General features: G+C 41.6%; 1 protein-coding gene across 4 annotated transcripts in view; it reads left to right on the forward strand.

Annotated features, from left to right (window-relative positions):
• PIK3C2G (phosphatidylinositol-4-phosphate 3-kinase catalytic subunit type 2 gamma) overlaps positions 1-12,983 on the forward strand; it is a 307,432-nt gene that overhangs the window by 173,068 nt on the left and 121,381 nt on the right. For all 4 annotated transcript variants that reach the window (XR_007776329.1, XM_050967900.1, XM_050967911.1 and 1 more), the window contains one exon: positions 2,368-2,537. Coding sequence is in view for 3 of the 4 variants with exons in the window: in XM_050967900.1 (XP_050823857.1) it covers positions 2,368-2,537 (170 nt within the window). In the remaining variant the exon portion in view is untranslated. The remainder of the gene's footprint in view (positions 1-2,367; positions 2,538-12,983) is intronic.

The following is a 12,983-nucleotide window of genomic DNA, read 5'->3' on the forward strand; positions in this document are numbered from 1 at the left end:
CATCCAGGAAATTGGGGAAACTGCAAAAGCAGAGGTTTCTCTCTTAAAAGAAAGAAACCATGAAGTCACTTATGCACATTCTTTTTAGGCGGGGCATGTCTTGAGGTTCACAAAAAGGCTTTGAAATTTTTAGCGTCCTGAGGAATTTTTGAACACATCCCCATACCTGCAGTAGATTAGTAGCCATACTTTTTGCCCAATTTAAAGAGCGCTCCAGGTGCCGAGCTACTCTGAAAATGAGACATCTAATTTGATGCCTAATTGTAAGCATCAACATATACATTTTTTTTGCCAGCATGTGGGGGTTGGTTCATTTGTTGTGTATTTATTTATCCAAATTTTCAATCTAAACCTTTAGAAGCAGCTTTAATGTAATAATTATTACCGTATATATTTACAGTAAAGATGCTGCTGACATTTTGATTGAAAATTGAGACAGCTATCAATTATCAGTCAAAAATCCAGTTTTGTTGGGTTTTTTAGTAAGTCAAATAACATGGAATGTTCTAAAAAAATCCCCATTTGTTACGCATTATGTTCATTTTTTTAAGAAATGAAATAGTCATTTCTGATTGCATAGGATGTCTGTATAATTGTTTGTATCCTGCTCTCACCATTTGTCTTCTTTTGATATTAAGACTTTGCACTTGGATACTGAACTCACATAGGTGAGTAAGCTTTATTATCGTCATTTTACAGTTGGGCAAACAAAGGCATAGAAAGGTGAAGTGACGTCTCCAAAGCCACCTAGCGACTAAGTGGCACAATCAGGAAGACGCCCCAGGCACCCTGAGTTCTTGAGCTGTGGTCTAATCACACCAGAGTGCTATCATCAAAATCAGTAGATTTAGCACCATAATACTACAGTAATATCAGTACTCAACAATTTTTTATATTGGATAGTATAGTATAAAGATGGTACAGTACTGTATGCACTCAGGTTTTGACCAAGAACTTAATAATCGTGAATTAGGTTTTATAGAGTCTGCATATAAATGGCTCACATTATTATTAAGACAGATAGCTTAGTAAGATTCCCAGGAGATTCAGACCCTTACAATTGAGAATGCTATCTGTGGTTGTTACACAGTAGTAGCGAAGATAAAACCTGCATGGGCTATAGTTCCTCATGCTTTGTATAAATCTGATCACCATCTAGAGCTAGGAAGAATTCTCTTCTCCCTCTCCTCTTATCTGTGATACGGCATGGGGCAGAGTCTTTCTTTCCCTGTGGTGGGGAAGGGCTCTAGCCAGCAGGGAGCTGCCGGAGCCTTTCCTTGTTTCCACTCTTCCCCTTTTGCCCCTCTCCCCCCACCCCATGCTTTTCCCCACTGCTGGTGCCTTTCCCAGCTGCTAGAGTCTTTTCCTGCAATGGGGAAAGGCTCCAACAGCTGGGAGGCAGCAGGACTCTACATAGTTTCCGCTAGTAGAGAGTCATGTATAGTATGTACTTGGGTACCCTTCAGACGTGTCTGTACTCTAGTTGCCTAAACTGTGCCTCACAGTCTACACTGATACTTAAACCCATGCTGGGCCCTACCTGAGTACAAACTCTATGTGCTGCCAAAAGAAGCATGCAGTGTAGACAAAGCCTTTGTGAGTATCTAGTGGTTAGAGCAGGGGTTTAGGAATCAGGACTCCTCGTCATGTATTCCCAGCAGTGGTGGCTCCAGGCACTAGCTCTCCAAGCACATGCCTGGGGCGGCAAGCCGCGGGGGGCAGCCTGCCGGTTGCCATGAGGGCAGCAGAAAGCGAGCCTTCGGCGGCATTTCTGTGGAAGATCTGCCGGTCCCGCGGCTTCAGCGACAATTCGACGGTGGGTACGCTGAAGGTGCAGAACCGGCAGACTTCCCGCAGGCTGCCAGGGGATCAGGGGACTCCCACAGGCAAGCCGCTGCAGGCAGCCTGCCTGCCGTGCTTGGGGGGAGCAAAAAAGCTAGAGCCACCCTGATTCCTAGATCTGCCACTGAATCTCTCATACTTTGGGTAGTTCACTTAACCTTACTATATTTGAGTTTACCACTCTGTAAAATGGAGGTCGGATTCCTTGCCCAGGGATGTTGTGAGGCTTCATTAATTAGCGTTTGTAAAGTTGTATGGGTTCTTGAGTGAAAGGTTCCACCTAAATGCAAAAGAACTATCCAAAATAAGTTACTGCTGGAGATAGAACTGTCTAGGTGAACCATTGGTCTGCTGTACTATGGAAGTTCTCATGTGATTATTTTAGGTCCCGAACCTGCAAACGCTTAGGCCTGTATTTAACTCTAAGCATGTGCACAAGAGCTTGTGGGACTTGGTATTCATGTTAGTACTGCAAAAATACATTACTGTATATTTCTTCTTTGTGTTTTTGTTTTGTTTAATCAGGCAATAAAGAATTTCTTTCATTCCTGTGCTGGCTGGTGCGTTGTTACCTTCATTCTGGGAGTCTGTGACCGACACAATGACAACATCATGCTGACAAACGCTGGCCACATGTTCCATATAGATTTTGGAAAGATTTTAGGTCATGCACAAAAATTTGGAAGCATAAAAAGGTTGGTATCTACAATAACATTAATTATAAAGTGTAAACAGTGTTCTGATAAAACTTAAGTATCCTAAAACATACATGAAAATTGTAAATGAGTCCTTGCTTTTTTTCCCTCTGAATCTTTAGAGGTATTATACTTAGCATGTTGTAGCATTCTTAAAACCTTATCAGGAGAGGGCTGAAAGAATTAATAGTGGGATATGGAGATCTTCTCTTTTAGGTCAGTAGTATGAGTTTGATCCAGTTCAGCAGTGGCTAGAACTAGTTACCATCTGATGGCTGGCCGATGAGAAAACAATTCGTGGTCTCATTTTTTTTTTCTAGTGGGCAGTTGTCCATAGCACAAATCCAATCCCACAGCTAAATGTAATTGACATCCTTCTTGTCACTTTTAACATAGAGACCAAACACTGACTGGGCATGCGGGATCAACTACACTCCCACGCATAGGGTGAAATCCTGGCCCCAGGGATGTCAATGGGGCCCATGATTTACACCCCAAATATTGATTCCAACTAGTCGGGGTTGAGTTATTGTGTGGCAGCTCTCACTTCCTGGCTGTACATATTCTGTGAATAAGTAAGTACTTGCCATACCTATTCTAGTTCCATTCTTGACTATGAAATTATGAAAGGATGAATTAGGATGAAATTATAATAACTAGAAGTGTGCATAGACATTTCAGTACACCCCAAACATGAGACAAACTGTATAGCAGTATATATGATGGATAAAAATATCTGCCTGGCACTGACAATCAGATTGATGTGTGGAGTCCTTTCTTCACTTGTCCTCATAATCACCTGACCCATCCCAGAATGAATCAGCTTGAGTTAATCCTTCCTTTTTTTCCCCTTGTCTTCCAGCATATTAGACCAAAATAAGTGTGGGCCTACTGGTACGAAGGAAGCTGATAGGGCTAATTAGTTCTGAACCATGTGGACAAAAGATTTATTTGCAGTGCTCAAAATCATCATCAGTCATTCAAGAGGCTCCCTTAATTTTACCAATTTTCTGTAGAAAGAATAATGCACAGTAGAGTCACAAAGAGACATACATACACACCCTGAGTCAAGTGCTGCATCTGTTACTCAGCCAAAGCTACCAGAGTCTATCTAGAGCTTACTTGAATGGTACTTTTGCCTGAGGGCAAAATGATTTAGGAGGGAAAGATTTGGCCCCTGGAGTGCAGCAGAAGGCCCAACACCCACAGTTTAGACAGGAATGCTATAGCTATTATTTTCATTATAAAATAATGTAATGACATTATACAGCTTTGTTTAATGTAGAAGTACCATTTGAAAAAAGTCATTTATTTATAGCAGCTATTTTGTTCCTTTTCATCCATGCAAATATTTTGCTCTATTTTCAATAGATTCCAAAGCGATACAACTTGTGACTCATTCATGCATCCTTACTAGGAATAGGGCTGATGTTTTCTGTAGGCCGTAGACACTAGGGAGTGATATGCTTACTCCTTGCGCTCACGTACACTGAGTAGGTCTGAGAAAGATGGTTGTAATACACATGAGCATTGTGTGTTCTTCATCAAATGTAGTGTCTGACAGATAATAGTGACACAAGGATATCAGACTTCCATCACCCACAACGTGAATACTTGATGCTATTTGCATCTATCCATTCCTTTTCCACGTGCAGACCTGAAGCAGTTCGCTTGTTAGCCCCATCTTTGAGTAACCTTTTAGTAGATTTTTAGCTCAGTTCCCCAAAAGTTATCTGCCTTTTGACCATGCCCCAAATCAGTAATTCACCTCAGTTGAACCCCTAAAGTGATGTCCATAAAAACAACAGCAAACTTTTTTAAAATCCTCAGCACTATGTTTGTGATGTCTCTCTTATTACACTGCTCTACAGCCAAAATGCTTCTGAAATAAATGTAGTCCAACTTTACTAATTCTGGGTCACTGAGAACGAAAATGATGCTTAAAATTGTTGATTGGCTCTAGTTTTCAAGATATGCTATTGGGTCAGTATATACGACCCTTGCCTTGGGAATGGCGGAGGATAAGTGAGTTATAAAGGGAAAGGATCTCAATTTAAACCAGAAATGACTAAAATACATCTTTGACTGGATCTATGAATAAATCTGTGACTGGGTTTGGACAGTACTTGCTTTTTAGGCAAAACAATGAATGATGCAATCTGAAGCTGGTATTGCATCATACATGATATGAATTGCATCATGTTATTCCTAGAAGTCATGGATGATGCAATCATAACGAAGCTTACATCACTCTGCTGAACAAATTGCCCTAGATCAGCTCTAGAAATCATAGTGTCATGCTCTCTTATTTGTCAGTGTTTGATTTTGCAAAGGGACACATTTCTGTTTAGCCAAAGTGAGCAGAGATGCCTCGTACTTGTGTGAAGAGTGCAGATAACTTCTGCTATGTTTGTGGTGAAGTGACTTTTGCATCACAAAAGCGCAGTATAACCACTATGGTTAAGAAAGCCTATCACCTTTCTTTTGGCTGCAAAATTGGAGATCAGGACAAGAGGTGGGCCCCGCACATATGCTGCAACACTTGTGCAGCAAATCTTGGCCAGTGGTTGAACAGGAAAAGGAAATCTATGCCTTTTGCAGTGCCAATGGTTTGGAGAGAGCCAACAGATCATACCAGCAATTGTTACTTCTGCATGGTGCCTCCAGTTGGGAAAGATGTATCAAAGAAGAAAAAGTGGACTGTGCATTATCCAAACATTCCATCAGCTGTACGCCCAGTACCCCACGGAGAAGGACTGCTGGTTCCTGATGCAACAGAATCATTCTCACTTGAGTCAGACGAGGAAGAGGATGAAACTTCTGATCCTGAACCATCAATGTCACAGGACCCACATTTTCTCCCATCCTCCTCCTCTGAACCACACCTCCTAACACAAGGTGAACTGAATGACCTTGTCAGGGATTTGGAACTACCCAAGAGTAAGGCAGAGCTGTTGGGCTCCAGACTACAGCAGTGGAATCTCCTGGCAGGCTATCAGAGCAAATGGAGCCCATCAATGCTTGCAGACTATTGCTGGACAGTGACAAGAGATGCTCCATTTAATGAATACAAGAGACAAGCCAAGAAGCGCCGAGTAGACACTGAATAGGACTAAGCTATGTACATAATAGTTTTTTGCCTTTTGTTTCATAATAAATTTTATTTATATAACCCTTTTGCTGATTTTTAAAGTGTTACATAAACAGGACAGGTGAAATATTGTCATGTAAAGCAACCATAAACACATGAAAAGACCTAGGTTTACAATTAATGATTAAAACTCTACTATCTACACAATATACATAGACATAAAACGTAAAAACTTAAATATCTTAGAAACAGTAGTCAATCAGTTGTTTTAATTGTCATATTTGAATTCAGCACATCAAAATACATAATAAATATCACATTTTATCTCTGAAGCAGATGATTTCTCAAAAATTGTAGACCAGTGTTATCCTTTGTTGTTTAATACAATGTATATGCATTGCAGTGAGGTAGCTTAGGCAATTTTAAAGATCAGCAGCATCTGATCTTACAAATCTTGACTCATGCAAGTAATCTTTATATCACACTGTGGTCATGTTTTTCTTCAATGCATTTATAGCAAAGACTTGCAGGAAAAGAAGTCCCCAATCTATAGTGATTACCGTACCCTGGTCTCTCTTTTCTTAGAAAAATAACTTGCTTGCTTACCACAGATATAAATACCCATTGTGTATTCTCAATAAATGTGTGGGGAGTTTTGTGTAGCAAACATTTGTCCTTCAGAGCATCATAAGCAAATGCCTTCCACAGTCTTCTGCAAGTAAGTACTCTTTTTACCGTAAATAAACTGAAAGGTTGATAGTAGCCTGAAGAATTATGTAACACTCTATGCCAGGGCTGCCCAGAGGATTCAGGGGGCCTGGGGCCGTCGGCGGCAGGCGGCTCCGGTGGACCTCCCGCAGGCGTGCCTGCGGAGAGTCTGCTGGTCCCACACCTCCGGTGGAGCATCCGCAGCCACACCTGCGGGAGGTCCACCGGAGCCGCAGGACCAGCAAGAGGCAGGGTGCCCCCCGCGCGGCGAAATGTCTAGAGCCAACCCTGTTCGGCGGCGGGGTGCCCTTCCATTCCGGGACCCGCCGCTGAAGTGACCCGAAGACCCGCAGTGAGGGCCCCCCACTGGCGAATTACCACCGAAGCGGGACCCACCGCCGAAGTGCAGCCCACTCTTCGGCGGTAATTTAGTGGCAGGGGATCCCCGTCGCGGGTCTTTGGGGCACTTCGGCGGCGGGTCCCGGAAAGGAAGGGCCCCCCGCCACCGAATTACTGATGAAGACTGGGTTGCACTTCGGTGGCAGGTCCCGCTTCAGCGGTAATTCGCTGGCGGGGGGTCCTTCCGCCCCGGAGTGGAAGGACCCCCCCCGCCGGTGAAGACCGGGAGTGGAAGACACTCCAGGGCCCAACCCCGCAAGAGTTTTCCGGGCCCCCCAGAGCGAGTGAAGGACCACGCTCCAGGGCTCCCGAAAAACTCTCATGGGGGCCCCTGCGGAGCCTGGGCCTGGGGCAAATTGCCCCTCTTGCCCCCCCCCCGGTGGCCTTGCTCTTTGCAGGGCAGTGATTCCTTCCATTCAATCCACTCTCGACTCTGAAAATAATCCTTTGAAAATAATATGATTCAGACAGACATGAGAATTTTCAGGAAAACATTTCTGTTGGAAACATAGCAAACATAATTTGGCAATGGAAAGCGATCAATACCCGCTCCAGTCCAGTATCCTCCTCATTACATGTTATGTACTGAGTGTCTCCATTTAGAGCCCAATCCTGCACCCATTAAAATCAGTAGAAAAAGTCCCATTGCCTTCAGTGGGATTTAATGAATGTTCCTGCCTTGAAGAGCTTGTAGTCTGTCTATCTGAACTTTAAAGTCTCTGGAGGAACATTACTTTTTGAGTCCCATAGGAGATTTACAGACTAAAACATGAGATTTCATTATCTTTTATGTTATCTTACAAAGCTACACATCTTGTTAGTCGTAATAAAATTACACACCTTTCTTTAATCAAGCCACAGCTTTCGACCCTAAAGGCAGTGAATTCCACAGATTCAAATGATGTGAAGAAGTAATTACCCTTTATTTGTTCAAAATTTCCTGTACTTTAACAGTATTGAGTATCCTGTGTTCTCATTTTGAGGTAGGCCTGTACTCCCTGCCCCTGTTGAGGTCACAAGGAGTGTTCTCTAAGGATAAGTCTATGCTGCAATGTGTACCCACATACTGGCTGGTGCACATGTGATTGCATGTTAGCCAAGCCTGCCTCCAAGAGCCCATACTACAGAGCCACACATGCCCCTGTATACCCATATCTATTCTGACACAGCAGCTGCATACGTTTAGTGCTAGAATTAATGGGGGTATGTATATCCCAGAGCATCCAACAGGAACAATTCTAGCAATTGGTGTATAGTGTATTGTGGGAGGATTTTTTTGTCCTTCCTGGATCCCTGTGCAGAAGTGGTTTTAGCTGAGGTACACAGGACAATGTAAGAGGAAGGGGTTAATTTTTTTATTTTTCCAGTTCTAACCAATTCCTCTTGAACTCTTGTGCTTTGGAGGATTAGGCAATAAAGGATTTATTTAAATACTGTACTATCTGATACAATTCTAGATTTAGCAATCTTACACTTCTCTGGCCATTTTCAGCACCTTTCTTGGTAGTTTTCCAGTCACTGGATTAGGTGGCCACCTCAAATGAGATGAGATAATCCAGGTTATACTATATTTTTGTCACGGCATAGTAGTGTATGTGTAATTTCCCATCCTTTTTCAATGCACACTGTTGTCCTGTTCAGTTGCTGTCAGGCACAGCCTATATGCCTTCACTTATCTCCTCAAAGACCCCTGTGTCTTTCCTGTATATTAAATTTAGCTCTTTCTGTTGTGTGTTGTATTTTGTTTTGTTTTTTGACAATGTTTATTACTGGAGCCGGCTGAACCTAAAGATGGCCATACTGAGTCAGACCAAAGATCCATCTAGCCCAGTATCCTGTCTTCCAACAGTTGCCAAAACTAGATGCTTCAAAGGGAATGAACAGAACAGGTAATTATCAAGTGTTGCCCCTTCCGAGCTTCTGGCAAACAGAGGCTAGGAACACCATCCCTGCCCATCCTGGCTAGCAGCCATTGACGGACCTATCCTCCACGTACTTATCTAGTTCTTTTTTTGAACTCTGTTTATAGTCTTTGTCTTCACAACATCCTCTGGCAAAGAGTTCCACAGATTGATTCTGTGTTGTGTGAAGAATACCTTTTAGAATGTTGCCATTGGAGAAATTCTAATTTTCCATCAAAAATATTTTTGTGTTTTTCCCCCCATCCTTTTTACTGTTTTTCTGCTTTTTCCAGTTTGAGAAGAATAATGGGGGGGATGCCATTTTCATTTATAAAAATAACACTTTGGTTTTAGTGTTAACACTTCAAAATGGAAGAGTTTCTTTATCACTGAAAGTGTTACTTTAAAAGAAAAAGAACCCTTTCAGGGCTTTCAGACTGCTTTTGAATTGGCAAAGGTTGGAGAACATTCAGAAAATGGGGGGAAACACAATTTCAAATGAAAAAAATGAGAATTCTAAAATTTCAGTTATTTCTTGTATAGTTTTATTTGGGAAATGTTTCAACGGGGGGATCTAAAATTTTCATTTTGAAAAAAATTTAGACTGAAAATTTTTTTGTCAAAAATTCAGAATGGTCTGTGAAACATTTTGTTTTCAATGCAAACCTATTTACTGATGAAAAAACTTTCCTTGGAAAATTTTTGGCCAACTCTGTTTATTACCTTACCTTTATCTAAGTTAAATTCTATCCTCTATCATACTGCCAATCTCTCACTTTATGTAGATCTGGAGTTACATTTCTTAGTTTTCATTAACCTGAAGAGTTTCAAGTCATCAGCCAACTTACTTCACTTGCTACACCTGTCCTCCTTCAAAAAAACAAAGGCCAGAGACATGCAAAGACTTCATATTATTAAATTTAAGTGCTTGGGTGGTTTCACTGAAGTTAATGAGGCTACTCTGGTACTTAAAGTCAAGCATCCACATATGTCTTTGCAGAATTGGAGCCTACATTTTCAAAAATGATTTGAGGCAGTTTCAACTTTTGGATAGGCCAGTTTGAGACACCTTAAAGGGGCCTGAATTTCAGAGGATAGGTGCTCAGCACTTCTGAAAATCAGCCCTTTTTAGGTGTTTCATGTTAGGCATTCAAAAGCACTAGTCACTTTTGGAAATTTAGGCCTTGTATACTGAGAAATATGAGTCCCAATACTGGCTTTAGGACACTCTTATCTTCCTCCACTTTGAAGACTAGTTATTTATTGTTACTGTGTTGTTTATGCCTTACCCAGTTATTAATCCTGCATAATTCTTTACCCTTGGTTATTTATTTTCTTTAATAGTCTCTTATGGAGGGAACTCATCAAATGCTTTTTGAAATCAGAGTAAATTTATGTCCACTAGTCCCTTTGTGTCTATGTTTTAATTTATTATTCCTGTGAAGTATCCTAACAGTTCAAAGAGGCACATATTTTCCTTTACAGAAGCTGTGTTGGTTTGTCCCTATCTGTTTTTATTATCCAAGTGTAATGTTCTGCTTTCTCCTTAATTACACGCTCAATTGAGTTCCTTGGAACTGAGGTGAAGCTCACTGGTCTGTAATTCCCAGTATCCCCTGTGGCTCTGATTTGAAGCTGAAGCATTGCATTAACTACTTTCCAGTCTTCAGGAACAGTTGCTGTTTTGAGGAGGTTATTGTATAGTCTTATTAGTAATTATCTGGGCTAGAGTGTGTTGTTATTTATCGCCTTTGGAACCACCAGTGGAATTCCTTCCAGTTCTGGTGTTGTACTGCATGTGAGTTTGAGTGGCTCCATATCTTCCTCTTTGGAGACTTTCCCCGCCTTTTTTTTTTAAGACTACCCTGTGAATTCTTATATAAATGCCTTTTGACACAGGAAGTTTCACATCACAATCAGCAGTAAATAACTGATGGAAAAAATATTGACCTATCTTCTGTGCGATATCATCATTGCTTTTAATTGCAATCTGCCCTTCCACCACTTTATCCCATGTGCCACTTGGGTATCTGTGATGGGGTGTCCTCTCCACACTGGCCCTACATGAGCTGAATTAGGCTTCTAAGGGAGGAGGAGGGTATGCTGGAGGCAGCTAATTAAAGAGAAGCTCACTTATGATGGACAAGTGGGGCTTCTCCAAAAGACAGGAAACTGAAAGCAGAAGGAGATGCAGGGAGAAGGCTTCAATCACTTCCTGGGAGAAGGGAGGACTGCTTAGGGCTACAGAGACAAGTTGCCTAAAGTTACTCCCTGGGAGGAGAGAGTGAAGAGATTGTCAAAACCAGAGGAGTGATGAGGGCCAGGAGGTTTGGAAGTGACTCTGGTAAAGGCAGCAAGGTGCAGGGAATTGGCCTTGCTGCTATGTAGAGGGTCCCTGAGCCAGAACCTGGATAAAGAGTGGGCCTAGGTTCCCCTGCCAGTCACTGCAGGAGTGGCACTGTGAGGCAGTGAAGCAGAAGACTGCCTGAGACTGCTAAAAAATGGAGCCTTGATGTGCTTTCCCCCTGGAAGAACAGTGACCTGGACAGAGGGTTGAGTCATGAAGAGGACAGCTGCAGTTCCCAAGAGTGAGAGAAGAGCTGCAGAGGAGAAACTGAAAGGGTGTAACCACTGGAAGGGGTGTCGGCCTGACTGAGTTAATCCCAAGAATCACAAGGAGGTGGTGTCATCCAGCAGGGAGTCGAGCAGGCTGTCACAGTATTCTAGAGGGGCTATACTCTTACATAGTCTAGTGCAGTGTTTCTCAATGACCAGTCCAAGGACTGGTGCCAGTCCATGGCAGCCTCCTGGCCAGTCACTCAGATTTCCCTAGCACAGAATATTATTAGAAACAAAGTTTTTTTGTACTTGCATTTTACATCACTGCATTCATTCAATTATTTTTGAACATTTTAAATAAATCGACCTGGTTGACATTGGTGCCCCTGGTACTGATATGCAATTCACATTCGCATTCATTTGTTGGAAGGATGTAGTTAACAGAAAGCAGCAAGAAAAATTTAAGTTCTAGTAAAAATTTTACTTAAATAAACTAGACAATGTCACTGTCAAAGCAATTACTTCTGGATCTATTTTTCAGAACTTACAAAAGTTCAGAAAAACATAATAGAGATGCGAGTGACTCCTAATATGATCAGGAAGAAGTGTTACAAAAGGAAATGTTCAGTTGTCAATCAAAAATACTATTAGTGTTACATTTAAGTGTGGGTTTGTTGAAAGTGAGGATGTAAATTGCCCAAAACCTCTCTGTATTGTGTGTGGCACAACTCTCAGCAATGATGCTATGAAACCTTCAAAAATGATTTGACACCTTGAAACTAAACATCCAAATTTAAAAGAAAAGCCAATGGAATTCTTCCAACAGAAGCAAGATGAAGTGAAGGGGCAAAAGAAACTATTGCCCAGCACCATAACATCAAATAAAGGTATGGTATAAAAGCATCATAGCTGCTATCCCTACACAAAGCTAAATGCAAATTGCTATTTACAATTGGTGAAAAACTAATCATGCCTTTTGTAATAGATGCCTATAGCAAAGTCTTGGGTGATGAAACTGTGAAAAAAGTGAATTGTATTCCACCGTCAAATGATACAGTCACACTGAATCACTGATATTGCAGAAGACCATAGAATCATCAAATCATAGAACTGGAAGGGACCTCAAGAGGTCATCTAGTCCAGTCCCCTGCACTAATGGCGGGACTATATTATTTAGACCATCCTTGACAGGTGTTTGTCTAACCTGCTCTTAAAATCTCCAGTGACAGAGATTCCACAACTTCTCTGGGCAATTTATTCTAGTACTTAACTATGCTGACTGTTTGGAAGTTTTTCCTAATGTCCAATCTAAAGTATCCTTGCTGCAATTTAAGCCTATTGCTTCTTGTCCTATTCTCGGAGGTTAATGAGAACAATTTTTCTCCCTCCTCCTCCTAACAACCTTTTATGTACTTGAAAACTGTTAAGATGTCTTCCTTTCTCTTCTCCAGACTAAACAAACCCATTTTTTTCAATCTTTCCTCATAGGTCATGTTTTCTAGACCTTTAATTGTTTGTTGCTTTCCTCTGGACTTTCTCCAGTCTTTCCTGAAATGTGGCACCCGGAACTGGATACAGTACTCCAGTTGAGGCCTGATCACCATAGAGTAGAGCAGGAGAATTACTTCTCATGTCTTGCTTACAACACTCCTGCTAATACATCCCAGAATTACGTTAGCTGTTTTTGCAACAGTGTTACCCTGTTGACTCATATTTAACTTGTGATCTACTGTGACCCCCAGATCTCTTTCTGCAGTACTCCTTCCTAGGCAGTCATTTCCCATTTTG

The sequence above is a fragment of the Gopherus flavomarginatus genome, chromosome 1, assembly GCF_025201925.1.
Source record: "Gopherus flavomarginatus isolate rGopFla2 chromosome 1, rGopFla2.mat.asm, whole genome shotgun sequence".
Taxonomy (NCBI): Eukaryota; Metazoa; Chordata; order Testudines; family Testudinidae; genus Gopherus; species Gopherus flavomarginatus.